Source organism: Notechis scutatus, chromosome 2 (genome assembly GCF_049901735.1).
Source record: "Notechis scutatus isolate UNSWTSFEM ecotype Mainland chromosome 2, rNotScu1.2, whole genome shotgun sequence".
Lineage (NCBI taxonomy): Eukaryota > Metazoa > Chordata > Lepidosauria > Squamata > Elapidae > Notechis > Notechis scutatus.
In genome coordinates this window covers 114,177,880-114,192,262 of record NC_142010.1, presented here as the reverse complement: position 1 = coordinate 114,192,262, position 14,383 = coordinate 114,177,880, and the positions used below count along the sequence as shown (strand labels likewise).

General features: G+C 36.4%; 1 protein-coding gene across 1 annotated transcript; it reads left to right on the top strand.

The window, feature by feature from the left end:
* The first annotated feature begins 283 nt into the window (after positions 1 to 283).
* On the top strand, positions 284 to 13,901 carry LOC113412026 (ankyrin repeat domain-containing protein 40). The gene is made up of 5 exons (XM_026667382.2): positions 284 to 721; positions 4,615 to 4,763; positions 5,474 to 5,941; positions 8,641 to 8,822; positions 12,762 to 13,901. Exons 1-5 carry the CDS (start codon positions 588 to 590, stop codon positions 12,906 to 12,908), a joined length of 1,080 nt encoding a protein of 359 aa, XP_026523167.1. The 5' UTR covers positions 284 to 587; the 3' UTR covers positions 12,909 to 13,901.
* Positions 13,902 to 14,383: the final 482 nt, after the last annotated feature.

The window sequence follows — 14,383 nt, the reverse complement described above, 5'->3', positions numbered from 1 at the left end:
ACATTTCAGCCTGCCCGATATCAATTTAAGGCTGCTCGAAGCAGTTTGAGAGATCAAACGGAAACTGCCGAGCAATTTACTGTCTTAGTAGAAGCACAAATGCATAATTGCACAAGCTCTTTTGACAATAATATACAGGATTGATCGTGGCAAAGTGGATATATTTTAAACAATCATTCGGTTTATCAAACGGAGAATGAAACTATTTCCTTTTCTTTTCCCCCCTTTTTGTTGTGTGCCGATGGTCTGCGCGTGGGACGACTGGTGGGAACGAAATGTGCAGGTCGCTGTTGTCTCATTTAATAGAGTCCCCCAGAGAAAACGGAAGCAGAAACGACCAGATTTACTCTAAGTATGCAACTAGGGAAAATGGCCTTCAGAAGTGTCAGGCTGATTTATGAGCAGTAGATAGAAAATAATTGCCGACGCGTTTATAATTAAAAGAATAAAACCCGAGTCTTCTTTTTTGGGGACTGATGGCTTTTGTCGGCCTCTGATTGACTAGCGTGATAAAATGATCCATCATCTACAGTAGGTAAGCAGGCAATTAGTAATCCCAAAGTTGACTGAGGAGAGAATTTCATAACATGACTTCTGCAATAGAGGAAAAAGAGCTAGAAGAGAGACTGAGAGAAGCTGCTGCTTTGGGGGATATTGAGGAAGTTCGGCGATTGGTGGATTTTGGAGTGAGTGTGAACTCTCAGAATGAAATCAACGGCTGGTAAGTATTTGACCGGTAAATTACCTGACAAGTTTCCCGTTCGTGTCTTTTAAAACATCTTATGGTAATCTTGCTTTAAAAAATTCGTTTCGGTTGTTAAAAGTAAATTAATTATTTTTATTATTGCTCAACTTTGACATATTAAATATGCATAACTTGTTGAAAAAGATTAAGACTTGCTGGTTTATAAACTTGGCATAGTATATTTAAGTATTCTTTTAATTTATTCTACTTAAGTTGGTTTCTTACATTTGGTTGTAATCCTATATTACCATATAAGAATAATAGGTTGTTGTTGTAAATAGGTTGTTATTATTGTTACCATAGAGTAATACATAAAATCCAATCACATGTATTTTCATAGTTATGGGAAACTGAAGTAATTGTTAAAAATTTGAAAATATGTTTTCAGGTTTTATTGCTTTTAAAATTATTTACAAGGTTTTTTAGAAGTGCCTGATATGTTTCAGAAGATCTGGAATTACAAAACAAAGCTTAACTTTAAAAGATAAATCTGTTAGGATTTTTATTGTTAGGCTTTGTGGGTGAATCTCATATTCTGTTGATTTTAATAATTTCTTGATGCTAGAAAATGTGAAGATAATATAATCTATTTTTATATTCAGTCAGTGTGTCCTTTATATAAGTAATACATTGAATTGATTGTGATAGTTTTGTAATGTAATATGGAGAGCTAATTTCAGAATTTTCTGTGTTAGTAATATATTGCCAAATCGTTGTAGTAAGGAAGGGACAAATAAAAAGGAGATTTGTACAGTATATGTTACAAACCATTCTGAGATAATTTTTTTCACATCAAAAGTGTTGGGAAACTTTATGATAGATGAAGTGATTCTGTATAAATTGATCATGTGCCATCAAAACTTTTAGCAACTGTATCGATAGCCTTCTAGGACGATTTGTTGTTCCCAACTTGGCCCTTTAGATGTTCCAATCTGCCACTGCAATCAAGTTTATCCCACTTGCTGCTAATCATCTTCTTCATTTATACCATTATTACCTAGAGTTCTTCTTAAAATGATATCCTTGCACAACAGTTCTGATATGAAATTGTTAATTTAACAAGGATAACACTGCAAATTCCTTACAAAACATAGAATTAATTAGACATTTATGGTTTTATCTAGTGTTTTATGAAAGTTGACATTAATTTTTGGTAGTCTCAAAGGAAACCAGCCCTATTGCTATGAAACAGTAGCATTATATTTATAATTTTTATGTACAGTGTTCTTAGGTTATATTTTACCATATTCTAGCTGGGGGGAAAAACCCCAAAACTTTAGATACTGTAATGGTAAACAAGAGGGTTCAGTTTTGATCAGAAATAATTGCATTCAAATACCTGTTTGTCTAGCAAGTTCACTTCCTGGCTGAAATTTAGCACTATTATGTTAATTTTGTTGAACTAAATATACGTGACATAGCTTTCAGAGAGACAAAGGGTACACATGGTACAGAAAGAAATGATTTTTAGGATAACAAGGTGATAATATTAGAGAAGATCATTCTGTTGCGTCTAAGCTCAGTGATTCCATTCCACCAGCTATATCAGCCAGATGTAGCATAATTACTTGTGCTCTCTGAGCTTGGTTGTATGCTTGTGGAGGTTTCATCAACCAACTAGATAACATCTGTGCAGCTGAGTGTGGGTTTGCTTTTTGTTTATACACAGTAGCTTGCTCTGCCAGTTTTGATGGGGGTGTGGTTTTCTGTCTGGTAGTTCTTTGATCAGAGTATTTTCTGCTTGCTTGTTTGTCTGGTGTTAATTTCTGCTTATGTAGGTGTTGAAGAGGTTGTGTTCCTTTATTTTTTTCTTAGCCAGTTTATTGTTTCTTTTGAATGATGTGTAAATATAGTTGATTTATTTTGGATTTAGCTTGATGTAGGATGCTCAGTTTCCTCAAAGGCTACATGTCAAAGGAAGAACAGTAGCAGAAGAAAAGTGATAGATCTGTCCTCCCATTTTTCTATGAACAGAGAAAAATACACAAGCCTGATATACCTCTTTGCCCAGTTGTATTGTATTGATCAGGCTTCCCAATATACACCATAGCCAAAGAACTTACTAAAGAGCTTAGACATCCTACAGTGGGGAACCAATATTCTATTAATTTCTCACTAGAGTGCCTCCAGAAAACCAAAGACCTAAAACAGAAGTTGAAGTTATGTTTTTAATGTCACAGCACTCTTTACACTTACAGATCCAGAATTATGGAAAATATTCATGGCAGCTCTACTACAAAACATGCCTGACCTAGCCAAATACAGTACAATTTAAATACCTAGAATCATGGATCTCACTACTTAATTTCAGTTTGATAGATAAATATACCAACAAATCAGAGGAATACCCATGGAATCACCACTCTCAGGACTTAGATGAGACTGTAATGCAGCATCTAGAAACTCTAGCACTCCCACACCTTCAACCAAAGGTATGAATTTGGTATGTAGACAACACCTTTGTCATATTATAAAGGAACAGCTAGAGAAGACACATGAAACAATAATATCTACAGAGGAATGAAATTCAGAAGAGAAGAAGAAAATAATACTCTGCCCTTTCTGGATATTGACATCAACAGAGGAAAAAAATGGCAAATTAGAAATGCAATGTTATAAAATAACAATCCACAGTAACCAAATGCTCCATTACCAAAGTAACAGCCAAATTCCCTACAGGAGGAGCTGTGTAAGAACATTACTTAAAGTAGTACAAATGCACTGCAGCACCCCAGAGCACACACACACACACACACACACACGAAACAGACCCCAAACAAGTCTTCCAACAAAATGGATACCCGAACAACTTTATCAAAAAGTGCCTGACCACACATCCCACTATAGTGCAATTAACACCAACTATGAAAAGGATAACAGAGCAGATAGGAAGCAACCAAAATAGTATTAGAACCACAAGTTATATAAACAGGATGCAAACCTCACAGACACTAGCATTAATGATACTTGGTTGCGTAACGAAAGGTCTGCAAGCAAACAACTAAGCTCAGAGAGCACCAAGAACCTCACAATCCAATCCTGAGCCACAGGTACTTTCTTCCATTGGAATTATTTGTCTTTGGTGGAGTCTTATTGAAAGGGAGTAAAGTTGCTGGAGGGATTGTTGCATCAGGCTGACAGAAATTATAATTATCTTTAGTCCTTTTGTTTCCAAACTATTGTCTAGCTAAAGTAGCATCTGTGTCCACCAGTAAGGTACTGGTTTTCATGGAAGAACTTCTAAATCCAAATACTTTTCAAAAAAAGATTAAGGAAAGAGAATACTGAAAGATGTTTTACTTTAAAACATTTTGATATAAGACCACCATATGTATTAGGATTTAGCTCAAACATTGAGGATTTAAATTGGGAAAGGAAATTTACCCCAGCGGTATAACATTTTGTTATCCAACATAATTTGAAATTGTTGAACTGAAAATGATTGATTTACTGTGAGGAAAATATTTATTCTGAAAAAAAAATTGCATCTTGACCAATTAATGACTGAGTCTTATTGGCAAAATATAAAATACACATGAAAGTTTCACATTGTGAACAGAACTAATTCTTTGATTGGTCAGGATAAAAACAAACCCTTTGGGGTGAAGGGTGCTTTTAATTTTCATTTGAGGTGGGATGAAAATAAGGAGTGTGAGCCTCAGATATTGGAAAACTTAAAAAATATTATTGCTGCTTGAAGAGCTACAGCTGAAAGCATGACATCTCTAGCGGGTTTTTTTTTCTGAGAGTTGTCCAGTAGATGTCACTCTAAGGATATCTAAATTCTGACACAATTGCTTAGTGCAAGGGTCATTTTCCCTTTTTCCCTTAATAAAACTTCTCAATAAGTCTATCTTTTTCTTGTACAGGACTTGCTTGCACTGGGCCTGTAAACGAAATCATGCCCAGGTCGTGGCATACCTTCTAGAGGCTGGCGCAGATAAAGACATTCTCACTGTTAAAGAAGAAAAAGCACTCCAGTTAACATCCAAAAGGGAAATTAGGAAGATGCTGGGAGGTAAAATATAATTTGACAGGTCTAATATATTAGAGAAAATTAGAATGCTAAGGAGATGGTTTGAATCTCTATTGAAACCCTAAATGGTCTCTTGAGGTCTTTGAATTTGAATTTGAACCTTGAATTAGAATTATTAGTAATGTGGCTACAGGTAGTCCTCAACTTACAATCATTCATTTAGTGATTCTTCTAAGTTACAATGGTATGGAAAAAAACTAACTTATGATTGTTGTAGCCTCCCCACTATTATCATGGCAAATGATATGTATTTCTGATGAGGTGATGTGATCACCTTTTGTGACCACCTGATAAGCAAAATCAATGGGGAAGCCAGATTCACTTAACAGTGGTATTGTTAACTGCAGTTCAGTTAACTGTGGCAAGAAAGATTGTAAAATGGGGCAAAATTCACTTAACTGTCTTGCTTAGCAACAGAAATTTTGTGCTCAATTGTGGTCGTAAGTCAAGGACTTCCTATATTTGAACCTTTCAAGTGTTTAATAAAAGAATCAGACTGCTGAATTTTAATTTGCTGAAAATGAATCCCTGTATCACATACAAATACTGTATATTACATACTGTGTGTGCTGTATATTTAATATCTATTTTCTCAAAAGGATTTTATTATAACTTTTGTGGCTAAACATAAATAATGATATATATATTTTAAGTACATATTGTAACCAAACCTTTTTCCTCCCCCTCTGTAGTGGAAGAGGATGATCTTTTGGATGTGAAGAAAGACTTGCCAATTATCCCAAATTATTTATCTAACCCTCCTTTTCCTTATGTGTATAACTCCATGAGTAACAGCACTACCAGCACCTCAACTTCCTCTTTGAATGGAAGACTTTCTCCTCCTTTACAAAAACACAACCTGGACACTCCAGTTTCTTTGCCTCCATTACAAACATCTGGCACAGCAGTATTGCAACATGGAAAGGCTTCTGTAGGATGTGATGGAGATGTGACAAAGGCAATCACTATGGAATGCTTGGAGCCCGTTGTTCAGAATGGCCACGCTCATCAGCTCTCTGTTCCTCCGAGTAGGACACACTGTTCCCCAGCTGGATCTATACAACCAGAAACCCAGCAACCCAGTGGCCCTTACACAGGAGCTGTCCCAACATTTCAGCCCTTCTTCTTTACTGGAGCAATTCCCTTCAGTAATACGCAAGGTAACCTTTTGTAGAGAAATTGTACGGTTTCCAGACTTAAGTACAGGCATCATTATCACAATTTCACAAAACTGCACAAAAAACTGTTTACTTTTGCTGCGTTTTGTCTGCTGTTGTAGTCAGGGCAAGAAGATTTTTTTAGGTAACTGTGAGTAAAATCCAGTAGAGTTTCTGGTTCCTTTTTTGTGATATGCTAAGAAAACATGCACTTCAAAATTATTCATATATTCATACATTGATCTGAATGTGCATGACAGGCAAGAGGATTGTGATGTGCACAGCTTCTAATTCTGATTTTTGTGTAAATTCAGCATGATGCTTGAAAGAGCTTAGAAAGTTTTTTTTTAAAAAAGCTTATGTATATGAGCTCTGTCTGGATGATTGGGAACCCGCTGAACAGGCCAACAAGCGAGCAGAATCTGTCATTCAGATTTTTTTTCAGGAGTTATATTAAATGTACATGGGAATCGACCACAGGCTCTACCCTGAACATCTGTGATATTACTAGCTCAAGTGTTGTGTACAGTATGTGTGTCCACAGAGCGATACGGCTACTTTAGATTTACAAAAACTTGCATCTGAGTCTCTTTTGTTAGATAAGCAGCTCTGTGGGAAACATTTAAAAGAAATGCTTTATAACATGTACGTATTAATAAGTTATTAATAATAACTTCAAAGAAGATCTATATTGTTTTTGCAAGGCTAGCCTGGTTGCTTTAAAATGTATATGTGGTTGGCCCACAGGAAACCAGCTGCTTAGTGTTGCGAAATACTTTTTTCAGACACTGCCTAACACTTTAATCTTCTTTTAGCATGAGATGTCACTCTTCAGCTACTTATCAGAATTGGTTCTGGACCTCCCAAATTAATCAGATGGGGTGCTATTTTCTGTATTTTATTGCTTTTGTCATTTCAACGCATGCCCCTGGGTTGTGGTAAAAAAAATAGCTTTAAAAAATAGCAGCAATGATTTTTACTGGAAGTATTCCTGATAGAAAGTAGAAATAAATTTGGTTATATTTATTTAAAGTTTATTTTTTCATTTACTTCCTACAAAAGGTCATATAGCAGCTATTGTGAGAAGCTCCCTTCATTTTATTCCTATAATAGCTATTCTGGGAGGCAGTTTGGACTGAGAGGGAGTGATTAACCTCCAAATCATCCACTGAATATATACATCATTAAGGGTGATTTGAACCTGGGCCTTCCCAGTCACAATCAGATTCTTTAATTGCTGCACCACAGCAATTTATTTATGAATTGGATCCCATAGCAAAAAGGAAAAAGGAAATCCAGCTCATTGCTTTTAAATATTCTTAATCTAAAATCTGCTCCCCACAAGTAACCAGGGACAAAGGAGGCTTTTTATTGTTCTACAAGATTTACAATAATCAAAATATTTAAAAATGTAAATATTAAAATCCAGATTTCTTTACAAAAATTATACAAGCAATACAATCTCGTAAAAAACTAATCCTGAAAAAAAGTTTGAGCTAAAATTAAAACATCTTTGGGAAGCCCATTTTAAAATCTGAGCATGAATGGGACATGATTTTTGTTATTGAAGATAACCACTTGTACTATTGTGCATTTGATAGATAAGATGTTGGTATAAAGTGTTGTTCATTTAAGATAGCTATCACCCTCTGTAGGAACTCAATTTTCAGGGCTTTTAATAAAACATTTATGGACAACTTCTAAATTGAAGACTGTCAAGGTGCCAATGATTCATTGCAGTGATTTTCCATTTCTCCAAAGAGCAAAGCTCACAAGTCTTTATTACTGTTGTTTAAATTTGAGTCACATTTCTGAAGTGCAACTTTTTTCTACTAAGAACAGAGTTAGACTAGCAATCAAAGGAATGATTCACCCCCACAGTAATGCTTGTCAAGCACTATCCCTGTAAGAGCCACATTTCCTTCTGTGAGTTGTGGGCTCCCATTGCTCCCACGATAAGCCATCAAATGTTAATCCATAAATTGGGCCAACTGAAAGAATCACATTTACTTTTACAACATGCTCCATGCTTGCTTTGACACCCTGGATGTTATTACAGGTAGTCCTCGACTTAATGACCACAATTGAGCCCAAAATTTATATTGTTAAATGAGACCTATGTTAAGTGAGTTTTGCCCCATTTTACAACTTTGTTTTAACCACATTAGTTAAGTGAATCATTGCAGTTGTTGGGCTAGTAATGCAGTTGTTAAGCGAATTTGGCTTCCCCATTGACTTTGCTTGTCAGAAGGTCTCTAAAGCTGTTCACATGACCCCAGGACACTGCAACCGTCATAAATATGAGTCATTTGCCAAGCATCCAAATTTTGATCAGATGACCAAGGGGATGCTGCAATGGTTGTAAGTGTGAAAAATGGTCATAAGTTGCTTTTTTTCAGTGCTGTTGTAACAGTCACTAAATGAATTGTTGTAAGTCGAGGATTATCTGTACTACAAATATAACCCCTGCTGCCCCCTCCCCCCCCCCAAGTTGGAGAAACTGATTTTTTTCATGTGTTGTTGATCCACAACATAACCCAAGAGTGAGGGATGGAGGGCTCATTAGAGAGTCACAAATTCCCACTGCCTGCTCTCTGCACTGCATGTCTTTGTCAGAATAAATAGGGCAAATTGTTAAAATGGAATCAAGATTGAGAAAACTTTTACATGTCTACTAACCACAGTCTTTCTATTTTAATTAGAACTGGTACTTAAGGTAAGAATTCAAAATCGTACCTTGAAGGAGAATGACTTCATTGAAATTGAATTGGATCGACAAGAATTGACATACAAAGAATTGCTTAGGGTGAGCTGCTGTGAATTGGGTGTTAACCCTGAATATGTGGAGAAGATCAGAAAGCTTCCAAATACAGTATTAAGAAAGGTACTTTGTTTTATTTCAGGTTATTTATGAGTGGCTTGGAGAATTTATGACTTTCTAAGTCAAATGCAGTTCAGTCCAGCAGATATGTATTTTAGTGTTGCACAACAGCCTTGCCTTTTGAAATCTCAAGGGGATTGCACAAACCTAGAAGCATTTGGCTAGTCTAACCAAGATGTCTAGCCGGAGGGCTGCATTTCACTTAGTGAATCTCATTTGGCAGCCTTTGTTATATATTTAAGGGCTACATTGAATATATATGTGAGTCTGAATGTATGAATCTCTACAGCATTTTGATTCCCCCTTTATGTGAGGGGAAACCTCTCTGAATTTTTTATTTATTCAGATCTTTTCAATAATCATGTACAAGTAGTCCTCTGCTTATGACCACAGTTGGGCCCAGAATTTGATTGTTGAGTGAAGTTGTTAAATAGGATGCTACATCAGGGGTCGCCAACCTTTTGGAATTCAGGGACCACCAAACTCATAATTTTAGCTCCCAGGTTCTGTGGGCCTGGCCTAATTTGTGGGTGTGGCTTGATGGTCATGTGACTGGCTGGGCATGGCTTGTATGTAAATATTATAAATATTTATATAAATATTGAATTTTTTATTAAAAAAAGAGCAACTTTTACCCAAAATCAGGCAAAGGCAGGCAGATTGGTGTCACAGATCACAGATTCATTGAGAGAGATCTCTATCTGCCATTGGCTAGCTCTGTCTGTCACATAAAATTGCTATCAAGCAAACTCACAAAATTAACTCACAACACACCATGTATGTAAATATTGAATTATTTATTAAAAAAGAGCAACTTTTACCCAAAATCAGGCAAAGCAGGCAGATTGAGTTGCTCACAGAATCATTCAGTGATCTATCTATCTGCCATTGGCTAGCTCAGTCTCTCAAATTTGCTTGCCGTGAGTCTGCACTGAACTTGCTTGCAAGCAAACCTTCAGTCCTAAGGGAGGTTCGGCTGTGCTTAAAAGCAGAGCCAAAGATCTAAAGACTAGCTAGAAAGCAAGAAATCCAACCATTTTCTGCTTCTTAGCTAATCTAAATCTCCCAGCACAGCAGAACAGATGATGGTCGGAAAAAAGAAAAATAGCAATTTTACCAGGCAAGTTTGCCGGGTAAGGAGTAAGTGGGGAGGGTTCCCGTGAGCCATGTGGGCGGCATAGCCTTGTGTTTCTGCGTAGCCTGGATTAATTGCTTTGCGGGGGTGCTCTGGGAGTGAGATTTCTCTGCAGCCCACCAACATTTTCTCACGGCCCACCGGTTGGCGACCGCTGTGCTACATTGATCACTTTGCTCAGCAACCACAATCCTGACTCTCCCAGTTGTGGTCATTAAGTGACTATGCAGGTTGTTAAACAGAGTGCGCAGGAGACAGCCCTGGCCTCCCTGGTATGGTGGGAGTGGGGAGAGGGCCTAGGCTTCCAATTACACCTGATCATGAGAAGTTCATGTGGGTAAAGATGATGGCATTTGTTCAGATGCCAGCAACGTTAGTCTTCTGAGCTTTTCAAACTATAGCGTTTGCTACCATTTTCCCTTCTGGTAAATGCCAGAATTCTGAGCCTTCAGAGTAAAACTCACTCACTAGCATTTGTGTCAGATTTAAGATCCATTCTTTCATCGGGATGAAGGCCAACAAAATTGTTGTCTGCTGGAGGAATGGACCTCAAATCTGACAAAAATGCTGGTGAAACACCATTGTTCTGGAATGCTCAGAATGCTGGTATTTGCTAGTACTTTGGTGAATGCTCTCATCTCTGCACCTCCAGAAGGGAAAACGCTAGTGAAGCCCAGCATTCTGAGTTTTCCAGAATAATGGCAGTAGCTAGCATTTTCATTTGAGCTCTGTTCCTCCAGTGTGTGAGAAGATATCCCCTCCCTGCACAGAGGAGTGTGTTAATCCTTTGACATGCTGGGGGAATGAAGCTTAAATCCACCGTTCCCTGTACTCACAACCTTCCCTGTCGGTGTCCCCATTGTTTTCCTGGGGAAGCTGGCAGAGAAGATTGCAAATGACAATCACATGATTGCAGGCCACTTGACAACTGGTTCTCAATGTGAATAGGTTGCTGAACACGCAAAATGTGGTTTTGTGACGAAAAGGAGAGGCTGGCGTGACATTTTGCAATGGCTAGAAGTGTTACGAGCTGTGAAACACCCATTCTGAATGCTTTTATGGGTGGCAAACTACCTGTTCTGAAGCTATGACTGTGAATGGTCATTAAACAACTGGTCAAGAACTACTTGTATAGGACTGCTCTATTGGTCTTTTTGTCAGTCTCACAATAGATAATACTGTACTTTGTCATTACAAGGAACCTAAAGTTGAATTTTATACATAGTTGCTGCCATGGGAAACAAATCAGTATGTCAAAGATTGCCTAATTAATTGTATATAGTGAGGCATTTTCTTCACAAAAATGGATTAATTAAATGCCAATGTAATGGATTACTCATAAACCTAATTTCTTCTTTAGTGATCACTGGTCACTTTGGAGTTCATAATGTTTGGTGATAATGCCAAATGTAGGTTTCCAAGACTGCGATATACATGGAACCTCAGTTTATAAAGTCTAGAAATAGAATTCTTCCATAAAAGTGTCTAAAAACTGAAAGATTGGGATGCAGTCTCAGTAAACATTCCTATTTTATGAGTGGATTTGTTAGGCATCAATATTACATTCTTTTGCTCTGCTGAAGCTCTGTTTTATTTCCAATGAACTCTGTAAGGGATCTGTGGATATGCAAAATGCTGCAACCTGGGGGCATGAAAATTCTGAGCAATTATTCCCAGAGAAATAGACTGACATGTGCAAATGCTGCAAAATTAGCAGACATGGAAGAAATATTGTTATATGAATAATAAATAATGTTTGTTCTGTGTTGCCCAGTACTCAGTGCAGACTAACTGTACACTATGCACCCACCTTTTAAAGAAATGTTGTCCTTCAGCAGTTTCTGGAGTTATTGTACAGGGGGCTCTTTTTAGATTTTGCAAACATCTACTTCCAGATAAAGCTCATAACAACACATCAAACAACACATCAAAGAGCTGAAACTGAGCCCCAAAGGCATTACGATAACTAGTGCATATCTGCATAACTATCCTTTTTTGGTTACGTTCTAATGGTTTACTACCAACCTCTTGTTTCAGTTATTTCTTTCAAACTCCTTCTAAACATACTCTATACCATAGGTTAAGTTTGCCATTTGTTTGACTCCAAATTACGTTCACTGAAAACTTCACAGAAATTCATTTAATCACAACTTTTTCAGATTGATTTCAGGAGGATCTAATTCCTAAAATTGCTAAAAACCTCATCTTTGTATTTATAAAGAACCTAAAATTTATCACAAAAAACTCATATATCCTAAAAATTGGAAAAATGTAGTTCACAAGCTTGTAAAAAGAGAAGGGAACAGAAAGAAGAAATCAACAAGCAATGTTTTTTTAATTATTTATTTAATTATTTATTTTAAATGTTTATTTAATATTCTAGATCAGTAGTTACCTGTGATCCATTGAGCTTTGGCGTGTGTGTGCAATGTTGTCACAGGAGAAGGCCTGAAGAAATGTGTGATTTAAATCTCAAGTCTTAAGGGTCCGTGGCCATAGTCCCTGGCCACAAAAGGTATTTTAAGGGGGTTGTTGAAGAAAAGATTGAGAACCACTGTTCTAGATTCTGCACTCCAACAAGATTTCCAGACATTTATAATTTTCCAATTAAAATAAAATTTAAACCTCTTTAATTATACACAGAAGTATAATTAAAAATCTAAGAACAACTGTAGAAAAAGAGTTTAAAGAGGCGTAAAATGTCTGTTCCAGCCAAGCAGATCTTGAAAAAAATGGCCAAATGTTTTGGTACTATGTGTCTTGTGATTCTAGCATTGCTTCTAATTTTCTCTGTTTATTTCTTTAAGGACAAAGACATCTCGAGACTTCAAGATTTCCAAGAACTGGAGCTTGTTCTAATGATGAGTGATAATGACTTTATGTTTAAAAATGCAGCACCAGCACTGACTGAAAGGCCTTGTTATAACAAGAAAGCATCAAAACTAACTTACTAAATATTGAATTAAAAGTTTCATTCTAGTATTTAACTATTAAACCTAGAATACTCTAAGGGCTATATCATTAACTTTTACTGTACCGTGGAAAGTATAATTAAATGACTGAGCATATATCTTTGAAAACAAGCTCAGTTGAAAGAGTTGGACTTGTTTTTAATTTAATATGCTAAAGGTGATGATATACCTGCATTTCATAAAGTGACAAGTGGAATACCCTAACCCATGTATGATCTTTCTTAAAAGGAAATTGTTTCTTCTTGGAGTACAACAAAATAAAAGTTCTCAGGGAAATAAATTAATGGTTCTAATAATTGCTACTAGTAAAAAGGAGGCACAATACATTGAAAAAACTGAATATGTAATGCATTTAATGCTGGGAGCAGGATATTTCAAATGCAGTTGTCTAGATCTGAATATGCAACTTGAGAAAGAGATAATTTTACAGGAAGGAGCAAGGAGAGATGTGGACTTTTGGACATTGGCCTATTGAATCGAGATTAATTTTAAAAGTAATCACATTAATGCACATTTACATATTTTTGGCAGTAGCGCCTTGCAAATATATAAGTGAAGTGTGTTTTGCCATTGCTGATGGCAAGAGGAGCAGCTAATTTTGTGATCCCAGAGAAAAACCTATCTTGCTACCTTTACTGATCCTGCCTGGGATAAAATATCGAAGAGCTTCTGTAAGAGACAGAGGCCGTGCAATTTAGAAATTAAAGAAATGGTTCCTTCCACTTGTTGATATGCTGCAGCAAGGGATGCTGCCAATGTCCTTAGGAAAATTTGTATTTCAGAAAGAAGCACATTGACTGTTTTAACAAGCTAGCCAAGTAGCTAAATCAGTTGTGATTTCTTTGAAATGGTGCTCAGATAAAATATTAGAAAATATACTTTACTGTATTAATCCAGACTTTAAATAGTGTTAACCAAAACTCTGTGTATGTGAGTATAATCCAGAACTGCTTAGCAGTAAATAATGCAAAATGATTGGTACTGTTTGGACTAATTTTCTTTCCTTGCTTTTCTTTTGTCTATTTAACCTTGAGAGTTTTCCTGAGGAGCAATCGAGATGTCTACACTGTAGCCTGGTTCTACAGATGAAATTAGCACAAGTTCCTTCTGCCTCTAATTTTTTATCCTATTTATCCTCAGGTTCTTTACAACTGTTATGCATTTAAAGGAAAGCTTGTAGCATCTTAGATAGCAGAAATATTTTAATATCAAGATAAGTAATACATCTTGCAATTTCTATGCATTTTTGACAGTGTTGCTTGCATTCCATATAAGCATGTCTAAACTTTTTATTATCTTGCTAGTTCAGGTTCTGTAATAATACTCTGATGCCAAATCCCAGGAAAAAAACAGTATGCAAAAGCATGGGACGCAATTAAGAATAAATTATTAACCTAGTTTTAGGATTCTGTGTAGCTGGTGGATTGATATCAGTTCATTTATTTGTAGTGCAATGA

Coding starts and splice junctions, on each gene's coding strand:
- LOC113412026 (XM_026667382.2), top strand. CDS start 588: ATGACTTCTGCAATAGAGGAAAAAGAGCTAGAAGAGAGACTGAGAGAA. Junction 5,942..8,640: donor TCCCTTCAGTAATACGCAAG/GTAACCTTTTGT, acceptor TATTTTAATTAG/AACTGGTACTTAAGGTAAGA. Junction 8,823..12,761: donor CAAATACAGTATTAAGAAAG/GTACTTTGTTTT, acceptor TATTTCTTTAAG/GACAAAGACATCTCGAGACT.